The sequence below is a fragment of the Chlamydotis macqueenii genome, chromosome 8, assembly GCF_036417535.1.
Source record: "Chlamydotis macqueenii isolate bChlMac1 chromosome 8, bChlMac1.mat, whole genome shotgun sequence".
Lineage (NCBI taxonomy): Eukaryota > Metazoa > Chordata > Aves > Otidiformes > Otididae > Chlamydotis > Chlamydotis macqueenii.
Window position 1 is genome coordinate 21,984,463 of NC_141563.1, and position 16,347 is coordinate 22,000,809.

Below are 16,347 nucleotides of genomic sequence, written 5' to 3' on the forward strand. Positions count from 1 at the left end.
TGTTTTGAATTTAGAATGTACTTAAACACAGCTGAGTGCCAAAGTGCCAGGGGTAAATGGATATGAACTTTCTGAAAGTTCAAAGACTGGATACATCCAGAGGGTTGATTTGTCTTGACATACATTCATAGTGGCTATGGAATCAGCTGTAAGCTGTTACAGGCAGCCTCTACCCTCCAGCACACACATCCCACTGTTAGCAGGGATGGACAATCCAATGTGCAGAGAATTTGAGCATGCTGCTTTAGGAAAAGATCCCTAAGTGTTACTGCAATAAATTTATTACTTAAGGTAGGGCTTATAAGAAAATACTCGTAGTAGAGTCACTAATATTACCAAAAGGGTTCCAACCTTTAGTCCATTGCACCTCAGTGACTGTCCTGCATAAACATTGCTAAATCCATAGTGAAGCACACAGTAGTTTTTTTTCAGTTAATTCCATACCAGACTGTAGGCTTTTCCACAAAGCAAACCAGACAGTCTAACAAACCTTAATTAAACAAAGTCTCAGTTAATCAAGAAGAGAGCTTAGTTTAGATAATAATTTACTTTTGGTCTGAAAGAAGAGACATCTCTACTATTATTTGAAATCTGTTATTTCAGTGTGTCAAGATCAGCAATGAGGTCTTCACTACTGTGTGCCATCATGCTACTTGTATACACTGTTGGATTCAGGAGGAAAGACAATGAAATACACTTCTCTTTGCCAATTGGAAGAGTTCTGAAGAGACAAAAGTCAAGACTATACAACGTAATTCAATGTTAATTGAATGATGCATCCAAAATTTTGTTTAATGCCAGGGTCCAAGAGGACTACCAGGGGACGCTGGCCCTGTTGGAGAAGTGGGGTTTGAGGTAAGCTTTTAATCGTTTGTATAGTAATTACAAATACTCAAGCCATTTAATAAGCCTAGACAATGTGTTTAGAAACTTTTGTTTTAAGTACCATGAGCTGCTGAGAGACTATCTTACTTAAAGCTATTAGCAAAAGAAGTCTAAAGTAAGTAGCTTTTTCTATTATGAGCACTCTCTTACTTCATGACATCTGAACCTAGAAGGTGAATATTTAGTTGAGCAAACAACTCTTCTTTTTTTTTCTTTCTTTCTTTCTCTTTTCTTTCTTTCTCTTTTCTTTCTTTCTCTTTTCTTTTTTTTTCCTTTTCTTTTTTTTTCCTTTTCTTTTTTTTTTTCTGGAAGCACCATTATGCTTGCAGTTAAACAGTGCAACAGCATTAATCATATGCTCTTGCAAATGGTAGATTAAAAAACGCAGCTGCAAGCAGCCTTCTTCCTAGCTTTGCCTTGTATTTTTTCTTTGTTTTTAATATCTCTTTGAAATAAATATGACAGAATTTGCAATGAAGTAGCTGAGGGATGAGCTCGCTCAGAACAGGAGGGATTTGGCTCATCAGTCTTCTGACTATTAAAAAAAGATTTAAATGTAAACTTTACAAGAAGTAATCTGATATCATTAACTCTTTAAGAGCTGAAGACTCCAAAAAGGGCTTTGTTCTCCAAAGATTCTATGTACTTGGCTCCAAGCATAAACAGTGATGAAGTTGTCAGTCAGATTTGCAAAAGATAGATGATTGCTTAGCCTGCTAGTAATTTATGATGAATCTTACAGTCTTAGTGGTACTGCTGAGTCTTCAAAACATTCCTGATCCACAGTGCAGTTCCTGAACTCCTCCAATATCCTCCTTTCTTTTCTTCTAATGGGCTTTACTAAAGACCAAAGAACTGTGTTGTCTTAATTTTGATTTTTCAGACATGCATCTTTCCCAGTTTCTCATGCCATTTTTCTGCTTCAATTTTGGTTGTACTATTTGGTGATTGCAAAATTATTATTGGTGACCATATGTAACTGTAGCTCTTGTACCATACAGGGACCTCCTGGCCCTGAAGGAGAACCTGGCCTGCAGGGAGAACCAGGCCCAAAGGTAAGTGTTGAGCTGTTTACATTTTCAAATTTCCATAAAAGCAAATGAGAGTGATCTAATTCATTAGCCGAGTAGATAGTGATACAGGAAATGAGCCATTAAGAAACATTGTTATTGCCATTATGACTGCATTATACATAAACCGCGTCTTTGTTAGGTATATTGTTCCTTAAAATCCAATCATTTGTTTTTCTTGTGATATTCCAGGGAGACATCGGACCTACTGGAAAGGCTGGAGAACCAGGCGACCAAGGTTTAAGGGTAAGCTATGGATGCAAATCTTTTTCCAAAAAAGGAAAGTATGTTACAAATGCAGCAGAAATGCAGGCTGAAAAACCTTGATTTATCAGAAGAATTCAGTAAGAAGCTGTTTTCTGCCACCTTTTAAAAATAATTTGTAATATTGCAGCAAGTTAAAAAGACTATTGATTATAATGTTGAAATATTTCTATCTAAGTGTCTCATGTCACTGAGAGACATGAACGAGTGGTTGACCATGAGGTAAATTCAAGGGTGTCCAGCCCAGCTGTTAGGTTTACAGCACACAATAATGCTGTGAGAGGTGGGATAATGGAAGTGTTATAGTCTCAGCAGAGCAGGGTGTCTCTCTGTACCACCATCTACAGCAGCTGCTTTGCTTCTGGTGGTGTGGATGGCTCATTGGGCACTTAACTTTACCGAGTACTTGTGCCCCTACTTATTCTTCCTGTGTGTCTTACACTCCTCATCTGACCCAAACAGTTGCCTACCTTTGAAGGATGAAAAAAAACTTTTTGACGTGTTGAAGGCAGATTTAATCCAGGACGCTATTAAAAGAGCATAAGCTATATCCTTTCAGACTTAAGCCTTACCATTGAGCTCTCTTGTTCCATTAGCTCCGTGCTGTCATCTTTTCTTCCTGCCCAAAATGTCAAGCAAGGTGCATTCCACAGTTCTGCCTGTCATTGGAGAAAAGTCATTCCTGGTACTGGTCCACAGTGGATGCTCTGGACTTAACCATACCACTATGTCTGAAATCCTATGTTATTGGTATAGGGCAGCTTGTATTTACTTCTTTACTGTCTGCATCAAAAGTTGCAAGTTGCCAGTGTTTTTACCTAAGAAAGGCAAATATTCTAAAATGCCGTGGTGCTGATACTGTTGGGAAATGATGAGTTTTTCATGGCCCTAAACTGAGTCACTGAACATACCAATATAGTAGTTATCCACATAAATGTTAAAGTTTCAGGATGGAATAGATATATTTTTGAGGTTACTGTAATTACATGTTGTGTACTCTGCAAGCAAACAATCTCAGTGCTACTGTCCAAATCTCCAGTGTTGTATGGATATAGCATTGCCTCATTTTTGTAATGTTGGTCATCATCTATGTTTTCCTGTGTTCAAGATTCACAGAACTGTGACTTGGTGTAAATCAGTGAAAAATGAAGACATATAAAGTACAACAGCAGCATAAAAGTTGTCCAAAAGATAATAAACATGTGTAAAACTAGTCTCATCTCTTCCAAGATGATACTGCTATGTCAAGAAATTTAGGCAATGACTTTGTTCCTTTCTGTTAGGGTGAACCAGGACCTCCAGGAGAAGATGGTGTTCAAGGAAAAGATGGCCCAAAGGTACATTCAGTTTTTATAGCAGATGTAAGGTAGTCATACTAGCTTAAGGACCCAAATATTTTTTTTTCTCATATTTCACCAGGTCAACAGAGCCCAGTTGAGCCCAGTTTTAACACAGGAGGCCCTGTACATTATAGGCTTTCCTGTGCCTTTTAGGCACATATCTGCCCTGCAAGTGCTGCAAAGTTGAATGGCTTGACAGAGAAATGCAAGCTGGAGAACTGAGTACAGCTTATTTCTATGGTGACTATCATGCTGGGGAGAGCGAGCCCAAGGCTGCCCCACTCCCTGTATCGGATCAATGCTGTGCCGGGGACTGTGCCAGGTGCCAGGCCAGAGGATGTCACAGAGGACACCCTCAGGTAGTTGGTGATGGATGATGCAAAATCTGGCTGTAGCAGTGTATGAATGAGATAGAAAGGGCTTTACCCTAACTTGGAGCCTGTTCTGAATTTGACTAGTTTTAGTGTGCTTTTTGTCAAACTTGAAGATTCAAAATTCACTTTTCTCAAGAGTAAATAATGCTGTAGCAGCAGCTTGACTGAGGTTTTTGGTTTGTTTTTTTTTTTTTTTTGCTTTGTTTTAGGGAGACCCCGGAGACCAAGGACTTCTTGGAGAAGGTGGTGAAAAAGGAGAGATGGGGTTACCAGGAATTGCTGGACCTCCTGGTGAACCTGGCATGATGGGCATTCCTGTAAGTGTTTTCAGGTTTAAGTGGACTTTTTGTTAATTTGCTTTTTGTAATTATTATCTTTTTAACTTTGCTTCTTTCATTTTTTTTTAATTTTCTGATTTCTATTGCAATTAGAGATGACCATCTTTAAATTAGCTTGCCTCATTTTTCTATGTGGTTCAGCTTTTCAGGATTGATAGAGAGAGGAGACAAGTGTTTTTCCTATCTTAAATCAGGGACCTCATAGCAGCTAGTGGTTCCTCACCACTTGTCACCCAGACACATACACCACACAACCTGGAGCCTCTCACTTCAGATCTCTCATCACCCAGCAACCTTCTGTCATTAGTCTCTATCCTCACCTTCATTTGGAGAATGTGAGCAATCTCAATCTCCTTCTTTAAATTGTAAGAACATGCAAAGAAGTTGGCAAGATACATATACTACCATAAATTGTGCTGTAAGATCTTTCATTGTTTTGTATCTCTTTCCCTACCCATGGCTTTGTTTACTGTCCCAGGGCTATCTGTTTTTTATTTTAGATTAAAAATTCCTTGCGGCAAAGAACAGCCATTTTGAGCAGCTTGTAAATAATGAAGCATTAGACCTTAGAGCACACAAGGGTTTGGCTTCAATTTAAGATTTTGTCCTAATGTTCTTACCACATACATGTGTAACTGTGATTCCTTTTAATAAACCTTAACAACAAAAGGAAGGTCTGAAAATAACATTTCTAGAAAAAAAAAAAGTGATATCCTGAACACTGAGATTTCTTTAGTTACAAAATGATTGCAGCACAGATACCAACAGCACAGGATTTCTTGAAGGATTGGTATGGATTATAGCACCTTCTCTGGTAAGGAATATGTGGCAGGTCAAAAGTGACTTAAAACCAGTATCACGTGATAGATATTGGATAATCCAAATTATTTGTGCTGTTGATTCCTGATTAGTTGCCATCAGAGGATGGCCTGCCTTTCCTAACAGTTATCTTTCTACACTGCTGCCACTGTGTTGTAAAGACAATGTTATGGATGCTGTCCATCCTACGCTGGAACTGACTTCCAGAAATGAGGGTCTGTCATGCCAGGCAGCGCTGCTCTGGATGATAGTTCGATGCTGTGGTATGATGTCATGCCTTTGGCGGACCTTCTCTTCTTATCCTGTCAATCATCCTGTAATGAGGCATATACTATAAAAAGTAAGGAAAGAAGAGAAGGAAAGATTTTCATTATTCCATTTTGTACTTAAAAGGCATTTATTCTTTAACTACATTTTGGTGCCTCTGTGAAAGGAATTAAATAAACGTATCATGAGAGCACCAGTTGCCATAGACAACTGAAACAGAGATTGCAGATGGAGAGAAATGGCAGCAAGCACACACAAGTCAAACAGTAAACGATCATTGGGATCCATAGTCAACATTGTTAGATCAGGTTGCATATTTGTTCTGGCATCACTCCTAGCTACTAAAATCCATCTATAAAGCCTATTTTGCTGAACTTTTATACAACTTCTTAATGTGAAATAATATTTTGGAGCACAGTTTCCAAAGCAAGTATGTAACCTCAAGTCAAACATCAGATTCCCTTACTGAAAATCATCATGCTTTCATTCACAGTCCTCTGGCTGCCTTCTCTGTAGCTCTTATGTGATGATGGAGTCTGAGTAAACATTAGTTGGAGGGCCAGCTGTCAACGGCTGTGAGTACTGTCCCCTCTGTCCTCTAAGCATCAGTGTTACAATTGGCTCTCCTGGGTTCTTAACAGTGAACTCCTCTCCTACTGAAGGAAAAAATACTCTTTTAGTTGTCAGCACAGTTAGTGCGCTACAGAACAATTTTTGTTTCTGACACCAATGTATCACCTTGACTTTTCTTTTTCTCTTTGGGGTTGGCAGTTCTGGAGAAGCTCAGAAGTTTCATACATTGAAATTATCATAAAACAACTCAGCCCTGGCATATCTAGGTTGTATGTAATTATGCTTGTATACAGTAAACAACATCAGCAGTGCTTCTGTGTCTCAGTGAGACAAGTGAGTCTGGCAATTCCATGTTTGGGAGGATGTGGTTAGCGGGGGATTTTTCACATTTCTGTTCCACGCATTCCAAAGGCGGCTGCAGAGCTGCCTCCATCCCCGTTCATCCTCCCTGACATCTGGGAGTGTTCATATCATGGTTTTGGTTTGACCTCCTTCTAGGGATGTAGACAGATCACAACATCCTGGTCTAAATCGGTTTCCTATAATCAATTGTCTCAGGGTTTTATTGAAGGTGAGAGTAATACTATATTTTCCTTAAACAAAAGCTTACAAAGCAACAAAAGAGCTTCACAAATCAGTTTAAACTATATTTATTCTGACTTATCACCACAATGACTCAGAAAACCCCAAATATATCTTCCTTTATCCAAAACTGAATCTAAATTACCTCACAGAGCTTTTGGGTAAATTGAAACTGGTGAGCAGTGGGCACATCCAGCCCTTTGGCAAGATGGGCAGTAGCTGCATAGCGCCCTTCATCTGCAGGCAGCACACCCATTACACAGTCACCAAGAGACGGGCAGTGGTAGGCACCAGCGCTTACTGAGTTAGGTCTCTGCTCTGCAGCACATTGTGCCAGGGCCCTGCTCTTCACACTTGCCAGCCCCGAAGTTTTCTTAGTTTTCCTCTGGTTGTGTATAGTATTTCTCTAAATCCAGTGGTTGTCTTGAAGCAATTTTATTCCTAAAGTAATATTTTGTTTAGGGACAAGATTTATTGGAGTTTTCCCCCAGTTTTCAATGCATTTTCACTAGTTTGGTAAGTGATCCCTGATGTTTGCTTGCTTATTTATGCTGTAACTTGAAACAGTCCTACTAACTTGCTCACAACCACAGTTAATGAGATTTTTCCTCCCAGCTCTCTGCATTACAAAAGCCTGCTCAGTTATCCAATTTGGAGCAGAGTTTAAACATATTTCCAGGGCCTTTCTCAACAATTTCTTTTTCTCTCCCTAATAAATGTACAGGGTCCTGAAGGAACACCGGGAAATCCAGGTCAGAGGGGCCGTTTAGGAAAGAAGGTAGTATTTTTCATCTTCCCCAATTCATTTCCTTTTATCTGAAACTCAAATTTACATTACGAAATAATTCCATTGAACAAGGTCTATCCATGGTTTATGCTAGCCATAGCAATTAAAAATGTCATCATTCTGCAGTCAATAACATTCAGGAACTTAAAAAATTTAAATTTGTATCAGGATATGATTTTGCAACTCGGAACAGTTTCTGCTATTATCAAAAAATGTTAAGCTTTCACTAAAACAAAAAAAAAAGTCTTTAGCAGAGTTTTTTTTTTTTCACTGCAGAGTTCTGGGTTCAGACATTCTAAGAACTACAGTGAATGACATGTAAATGTAATACTCCTATTAAATAATGCCATTATATACTTATTATTTTAAATACAATAACTCCAACAGGGGGAAAAGGGGCAGCTGGGGCCACCTGGAGAAACTGGACCTGCTGGTAACTCTGGCCAACCTGGAGAAATTGGTCCCAAAGGCACAAGAGGAACTCGAGGTCCCTTGGTTCGTACAAAACATGCTTATTTAAAAGCTCGCGTATTTCTGGTTTAGCAGAATCATGTCTTTCCGTGGGAAGGGGCGAGTCACAGCTGTAGCACACACGAATATTTTTTGTGGTAGCTGGAGATGCAGGTAGTGACCTTCCCAGCCTGTGTGTCAGGATGCATACCCTGGTCTTTCAGCATCAGAATGAGCCTGTGCACCTTTCCAGACAGAAAGCCGGGCCGTGGACCTGGAGGGAGTAATCTCATGCTCTGGTCAGGTTCCTGATCTGACAGTCAGAGCAGCAGGATGGTAGGGCATGCCATGCAATACTCATGCCCCATAGTCCACATATAACCTCACTGTTGTGGCTGTTTCTTAAACCTCTCCAGTTTCAAGAACAGAAATCATAGAATGGTTTGGGTTGGAAGGGACCTTTAAAGGTCATCCAGCCCAACCCCCAGCAAGGAGCAGGGACATCCCCAATTAGATCAGGTTGCTCAGAGCCACATCCAGCTTGGCCTTGAATGTTTCCAGGGATGGGACATCTACCACCTCTCTGGGCAACCTGTTCCAGTGCTTCACCACCCTCATCGTATTTTTTTCCTTTGTGTCTAGTCTAAATCTACCCTCTTTTAGTTTAAAACCATTACCTCTTGTCCTCTTCTAGTTTAAAACTATTACCCCTTGTCCCATGAAATCATGGGGTTTGCTATTACATAAAATATGCCCATAGCTGAAACAAAGTACTTCAGATGAAGACTGCTACTCCTGTTGAATGGGAACCTGATCCAAAGTTAACTGAATTAAGTGTATTTCCATCAATTTTATGAGCTCCTCTCGACATGAGCTCCCCAAGCTTGCTCCACACTGTGTGCCAGATGCACAGGGACATGCAGCCTCCACACTAGTGAGGCAGTGTGATCTCACGGGTCCGGGGCCCAATCCTGTGGCCACTGAATACAGAACTCTATCCCTGAACACACAAAGTACAGAAGTAACTATCTAATGGCCAATATTTTCAAGAGGACTTGAACTCAACTTCCTAAGGTGAGGACCACCTCAGCTTCTCTTGACATACTTAGCATTTATAAATAGAGTTTCTCTGCACCTCTGAAATCTGAGATCCTTTTGATCTTAATTATGCATAGGGATAATAAGGTTAGGATTGAAAATGTTGACCATTGTTTCCTCAGAACAGGGAAAAGCCTAGTATTCTTTGCCAAATTAAATTGGACCTAACAAGGATATTGTCTGTGGTTCTCAAATCTCAATATTTTAAGATTTTTCCAAGTGATAACTTTATAAAGTATGTGTTGTTGTAATGTTTTACAAGGGAGCTCATTTTTTTTTATCACTGATTATTGCATTTGACAGGGACATCTAGGAGGAATGGGACCTGAAGGAGAGTCAGGAATTCCAGGTTATGTGGTGAGTTTTCTACTGAATTCATGTACACACATATCCCTAAGTAAGTCTGTGGTACCCTAAATATTTTCAAATATATCAGAGGGATGTCTATCTAGAAGACACAAATATCTTTAAGAGTGTCAGGTACTCACCTATGTTAGTGAGACATTAGTTAGTTGCCTACTCAGAAATGTTAGCCTTAAGCAATGATGAATGTTTTTTGTGAGTTGGTTTTTACCATAGACTTTAAACCCTTGTTTGTCCAATGTATCTCACCCTTTGTGAGTAAAGTTCCTGTAAAACTGCTGCAGCTATTGATTGTGAAAAGAGCTCAGCAAATGCCACCACCTAGGCTTATGGTCTGGCCAGGCCATTGCCTTTTCAGTAACAGAAGCTGATTGAATGAGGATAGTTGAAGGACATAAAGATATTGTGGCTTTCACTGAAAAATAATTATGATCATAATCATGGATGGATTGAGTCCTGCTCTTACAGACCAGACCTCTTTTTTTTTCTGAGCAGAAACTTCCCTCATTGACCCTAACTCTGAAGCAAGAACCAGCCCGGCTCCCCTCACCTGCATCAAGCCTTGCCAGAACCTTTGGTTTCCCACTGTGCACAGAGCTTTTACTGCACACAATGTATTTTCTGCCTGGGCCCATTAATTTTGTGCCACATTACTATTTAACATTGTTAGCAAGCAGCAAAAGAAATAAGAGTAACAAGCAGCTAAAAAAAAAGTTTGGAATTAATTATTTCTTTAATTATTTGGTTTGGAATTCATTTGGGTTTTTTTTGCTTCTTTAGGGTCACCAGGGTCCTCCAGGGCCCCCAGGGCCTCCAGGATCCAAAGGAGAAAAGGTATGAAGATGGATTATATGTCTTACAGTTTGTGTATAAAGGGAGGAAATGTTACTGATGGTTTTGTTTTCCACAGTGTGCAGCAAAAGCCACCGTCTGCAATATTTATTAGTATTGTGAAAGAATATGCAAAGAAATGCAAAACTGGGGAAATGGATAATTCAGAGGCAGGGTTCTGAATTGTACAGTTGAAATGTTTCAGGTTTTTAAAACACAAGGTACCTACTGTAAGAAACACATTCTATTGTATCAGATAGCACCACTGCCCTTAGTGAGCACTGCTGACAGAAATAGTTGGTGCAGAACCGGCCAAGTATTTACTTAGCTTTAAGCCTGTGAGTACATCTACAGATTGTGCTGAAAGTTGAAGTAAGATAGACAAAGGTCTGTGCTTGGCAATTAGTGATAATGTTATAAATAGATTCTGATATAATTTTCAGAAACAATAATTGAAAACTAAACTGTTGGGACCTAGATGTCTATCTTGCTGGGTCACTTCTGAAAAAGCACTTTGCACTTTGGAAACCCTTAATTATATTTCAAAGGTGAGCCTCTTTGCATTAAATATTGCTAAATATCATCTGGAATTAATAACTTTTTGTCTATTAGTTTGGATGGCAGTTGTTTCATATTTAAAATTTAATAGAGTTCAGACTGATTGTTGGAGTCTTCTGTACACTTGTTTGTCTATTTTACGTATATTTCTCAAAACAGTGGAAGACATGCTTTTTTCCTCCTGTCAAATATCCTGTTTATCCTTTTTTTCATTAAATAAATGATTACATAGACATTCTTCAAATACTTTAGTTGCCTTTGAGAACAGAGAAAATACTTAGTTTTTTTAATCCTAAATGTTAAAATGGAGTTACCATTTCCACTGTATTAGAATCATAAGCATCATATTAACTTCTAGCATCTATATACTATGCTTTCTGGCTGTTTATTAGCAGTTGAAAATGTGTGGATTGTAGAAAGTTAATATTTGCAATACTTACCTTTGTTTTAGGGTTACCCAGGCGAAGACAATACAGTTCTTGGACCACCTGGGCCCATAGGTGAACCAGTAGGTCTTTTGTTCTCAAAAAAAATTATATTAGTGCCGCTCAAGACAAGAGACAATGCAAGCTCTTTCTGAACCTTTACATCACTGTAAAGGAGTCAGCACCCCCTTGTACAAAAATGTAAACTGATGGTCCTTTAATCAGTAATCCCTCTCTGAAAAATGCAATCGTATGCTCTTTCCTGCTTAAGAGTATGTGCCCTGTGTTTAATTACACTAATGCCATTAGTTTGTGTTTATAAGAGCACATTTGGGAACAGAATTTTACCCTCTGTATTTATCCCTAATTATACCTAATTGCTTTACTAACCCGAAATATGTTTTGACTTATTTCATTATCACTGCAAAGCTAATTTAGCTAATTCAGAGAGCATTGCATTTTGTAATCTCATTTTTATGAAATTTGTTGGGGTATTTCTCTGCAGCAACTATGAATATGTCCGAAAAAAAAAAAAGAAAATCCATCTTAAAATCTTACTAAAAGTGTTTCATGTACAGACTTTGGTTGTGCCAGAAGTAATATTGTAGAGCCTACTTCTCTTTAGACTAACATTAATATTTATACCTCACCTCTTCAAAGCCAAGACTGTAAGACCCTGATGTAACTGAAGACAGAGTCTGGACTAGGTTCTTAACTTAATTAGGAACTGCATGAGAGAAGGAACTCCAGCCAATTCTGTTGTAGCCAAACTGACTCTGTAATACTGATTGCTCAGATGTTGCAAGCAGGGCCTTTCCACCTTGCGGATTCCCTCCAGGAAACATGCCATGAGGCTGCTGAAACCCTGTAAAGTGTACAAGCAGTTGCATAATAGTATCTATTGGTGGATATGCACTAGAAGTGGCTAATCTATTCATTTGTGAACTGTAAAGATACATTGCAGTTAGTGATGCTGCCCAGTTTTTCATTATGTGCCTTTACTTAAGACAGGTTGGTAAAAGGCAATCCCTTATTATTTCATCCAATGACTGGCTGGATGTCTTTTGGAACGTCTTGGCCATTCTTACTTTCTCTGGGCATGATTCATATCCCATCATTTTTCCTTTGACTGAGATTTGGTCCATTTGCTGCAATGAGAGTTAAAATCCTGGAGAAAAATCCCATTTCTTGTGGGACTGGAATAAGGGACTTTCTCTAAAGTAGAGCTAGTGAGGTGTCTGAATGTAGCAGGAAGAACCACACGACTCCCAAAAATCATGCTATTCCCTCTGCTCCTCTGCAATTCTCATATGTGTGAGGCATGCTGAGGGATTGAAATTGCATTTTTTATTATGATGAACTGCAAAATTAAAACAGATTCTGAGTACAGCAAATAATTTCAGAAAATAAGCCAATTTTTCATGTATTATCTTGCAGAAACCATAAGAGAGTTTTCCTCCCATGTCATAAAAACAAAGTATCTTCACTTATTTGGGAAGATTTTTAATTCAGAGATATATACATAGATAGATAGATAGATATATGAGTATAAACCTGGAGAAGTTCTACTGAGGTTAATACTCCTGTATCATTTATGCCCATATAAGATCTTTTAGCTTTTAGGCTTCAGTTACAAAATATTTTAGACAGTGTCTACTGTCTGACTGCAATGCATTTTGTTTGGAAAAAAAATGTTTATTCCCTTAGACAAGCTAACTTTAATATTTGTAATCCTCAGATCCATCTCATTGGTTACTCTGTTTTGACAAAAATCTCAGCTTTCTTTTTGTACTTCACTGCAGCATTATTTCAGTTCAGCTGTTATATTTGCTCTTTGGTTTTCTATCTAGGGTCCTAGTGGTGAACGTGGAGATAGAGGAGAACCTGGTGATGAGGGCTACAAGGTAGTACCTTCTGCTTTTTATTCTTTTTATCTGAAGATGACATGCTATGCATACATATAGAGTAATGCAGCAAGAAGTATCGTCTTCTCTCACAAGTGTGCAGAGATGCACTTGCTGATGCCTCACTGCACTGATGAGCTCTTAGAACACATTGAAGCATCTTTCATATGGGGAGAAGTTGAGAGAGCTGGGATTTGTGAACTGGAGAAGTGAAGGCTTGGGTGATTTCGATGTGATTTCCCCTGCTGGGAAGGAAGGAATGAAGGTGAAGGAGCCAAACTCATCTCAGTAGTCTCCAGTGAAAGGACAAGAGGCAAAGGGCAAAAACTCCATCCTTGGAAATACTCAAAACCTGGCTGGACATGGTCCTGGACAACCTTTTTTACCTGGTCCTGTTTGAGAAGGGGGAGTTGCACTGCATAATCTCAAGAGGTCCCTTTCATACTGAATGAATTAATCTTTTTCTCTGAAATTTAAGCGCTATTTCTTTGTAAATATAATGCTAATAATTATTCATTAATTGTATTCAGTCTTTCAGCATATACAAATGGAATGGTAACTCATGCTAATCACTGATGTAGTTTGTTTGCTGAAATACAAAAGAAACAGTCCTTGACACAGAATATCCTGTTTAAGTTACATAGATAATACAGATAGACGTAGTAATAAATCAATGAACTTAATACGATCTGTCCTTACAGAAGTACAGAAGTGTTTAAACAGTATGTAATTCCCACTTGCCATTTAGAGTAGAGAGTTTCATGAAGAAAAGCTCCCTAAGGTCTGATCTCAGGAGAGCTGAGCATGCTTTCTCTAGGTCACGTCAATGAAGCTGGGGCCACCCAGCACCTCCCAAGATGCGCTTTACAAGAATATCTGTAGCTCACTGAGCATGATGCCCTGAGTTACTTGTATTGAAATATGTTGTATTTTCTGCTTCTCAGGGTCATATAGGCCTTCCAGGGCTTAGAGGACCTATTGGACAACAGGGGCCCCCAGTAAGTGTTTCAAACAAGTGAGATTTCTCTATTGGCTATTGAAAATGTGTTTTCATCTGCATTCAAATGATTCTTTTTGTTTATTTAATATATGCTCTTTCCAAAGGGAGAGCCAGGTGAATTGGGAGAGCAAGGACCAAAAGGAGAAAGAGGTTCAGAAGTAAGTAGAAAAAAGTAAAGCAAAACTGCACTTGATCAGAATTTGTATGTTTTTACTGTTCACTGACTATCCTTGGAAAACTGTTATATAAGGCTAAATCTCAGTGTTTGAGTTTCCTTTTCATACCTGCAGGAGCAATAAAAATATAGAATGGAAAATTGCATAATGATCTAGGATAGTAAATATGTGTTATTTGATAGGTAAGTGGTTTTACTTTGGAGTGATATAAAGCATTATAAGAGGCTCTTTTGGAAACATTTGAGTGATATTCAGTTATACCCTAAATGGAGTTCCTTGTGGCAAACTAGGTCTTGAAGACACCCAGGATTTTACTGCTCTGATCTGTAAATGAAGCCTCCTGGTACTGCACTGCACTACACTGAATTTTCAGAGAGACCTAGCAACAAGGAATTTGCTTCAGAATAGTAGAGGAATAATGACAGAGCAAGTAATGATAAAGATCAAAGACTAAATATTTTCCTTTAGTAATAATAGTTCATCTTTTTACAGTGTGTTGAAATTTGACAGAAGTATTTTATATTCTCCCATGGGGTGAATTTCATTAGCTTTTGACATTTAAAAACATTTAGGCTGAAAGATTTCTTAGAATACCAGTTGCCATTGCAACTTAAATGAGATATTTTTGTCTGAGAAGTTCCATAGCACAACTCTGTCAGACTTTCAAAATTTTGTAGGTAAGTACAAGAATCTGTAGTACATTAGGAATGGAGGGCAACAGAAAGGAAACATGATGTGAAGACATTGTCAGCGTTTACTCTAGCCACGGGCTCAGATATATTGCCTTTGACAGACTATTCACAGCACAGGATAAAATCAGTTATTCCTCTGTCTTTGCCTTGGAGAATGTTTTCTTTGTGTTGCAAATGCCCCTAAGATTAAAACTGCCATTTGCAAATATGGAACCAATATCGAGCCTGGAGCAACCCATAAGAACCTAAAGTTTATGCAAAAATGTTAATAGTCCAAACATTCATACAGTCCTGACTCCAGTGGCATGACTGGTGCTGCTATAGCAAGCCTTACAAAGCCAATCCCATAAACTGCAGTGCTGAATTGTCTGGATTTACTTTATATGCATTCAGAAATTTTAATGAAAACAATATAAAGTTATTTGACTATAGACATTCCAGTTCTGATTGGTGGACTTTTTTCGTGTCTTTCTTAACAAATAGGCATTAAATTAAGGAACAGAAAAAAAAAAATTGCTGATTTTATCATATTTACATTAATTATAAAACATGTACAGTTACAATGACCTTAGCTTTTTCAGTTTATTGTATATTAGGAAATATTGCATGACAATAGTTTAGCATCACTTTTGCTTTAAGAACAGTGTTTAAAATAATTAATCTGGAAAATCTTGGAAGCTTTTTTCTACTTGATCTATGCTAACAAGTATTATTTTTGTCCCTGCTGTCCAAGTGGTTGTATCTTTTCGAGGCAGGATAAAATTAATGCCATAAACCTTTATATTCTGTGAAGAATATCCTATAAACAAAGATTTCTGAGATGCTTTTGACCCATTCTGAGCTTTTCTTCCTTGGTGCTTGGCCTTCTGTGTCACTAAACCACTTACAATAGTTATCTGCAATCAGAATCATTCAGTTTTCTAAGACTACATATTCCGAGATCAGTCAAGACCAAAAGAAGTCTGATTTTAAGTAAATTTTCTCTCTTGTGTATATCTTAGGTAAAAAGAATTTTCCCATATGTGACACAACTGTTTTTGAGTGTTCTCTTCCACATACTCTCAGTGCATCTAAATTACCTACTTTTCCAGACTTCCGTAGTGCTGTAGAAGTGTACTTCCTTACAGAGGTGTGGCTGATAGAGGAGAAATTGCCAGAATTGCCAGTGAAAAACATTTTTTTGCCTATAGTTCTTGAACAAGTTCTGAAAACTACACTTTACCACTTGGGGAAAGGGAAAAATATAGACCATTCTACCAAAAATATATTCACTTCTACTTGAAAAACTTTCTGCTGTCTCTTGAAATGGAAATAATCTGGTCCAAAGCCAGGCAATGTGAACATGCGTACTAGAGGGGAACAATTTACAGCTCTTCTTAGGGGATTGAATTTGAGATGTTTCTCAGTTCACAACTATTTGTAACTTTTAGGGACCCACAGGGAAGAAAGGAGCAACGGGTCAGGCAGGCAAACCTGGAATTCCTGTAAGTAACAAAATTCTACAGTCTATCTTCAGGTTGTAAAACAAAGAAAATAATAACTAATAAAACC

At 38.4% G+C, this 16,347-nt stretch overlaps 1 protein-coding gene across 1 annotated transcript in view; it reads left to right on the plus strand.

Moving 5' to 3' along the window:
* Positions 1–16,347, plus strand: part of COL24A1 (collagen type XXIV alpha 1 chain) — a 143,341-nt gene that overhangs the window by 104,707 nt on the left and 22,287 nt on the right. The window contains exons 33-46 of the mRNA XM_086754112.1: positions 802–855; positions 1,887–1,940; positions 2,148–2,201; positions 3,503–3,556; positions 4,143–4,250; positions 7,237–7,290; positions 7,687–7,794; positions 9,151–9,204; positions 9,991–10,044; positions 11,051–11,107; positions 12,875–12,928; positions 13,873–13,926; positions 14,033–14,086; positions 16,227–16,280. Of these exons, the coding sequence (XP_086610238.1) occupies positions 802–855; positions 1,887–1,940; positions 2,148–2,201; positions 3,503–3,556; positions 4,143–4,250; positions 7,237–7,290; positions 7,687–7,794; positions 9,151–9,204; positions 9,991–10,044; positions 11,051–11,107; positions 12,875–12,928; positions 13,873–13,926; positions 14,033–14,086; positions 16,227–16,280 (867 nt within the window). The remainder of the gene's footprint in view (positions 1–801; positions 856–1,886; positions 1,941–2,147; positions 2,202–3,502; positions 3,557–4,142; positions 4,251–7,236; positions 7,291–7,686; positions 7,795–9,150; positions 9,205–9,990; positions 10,045–11,050; positions 11,108–12,874; positions 12,929–13,872; positions 13,927–14,032; positions 14,087–16,226; positions 16,281–16,347) is intronic.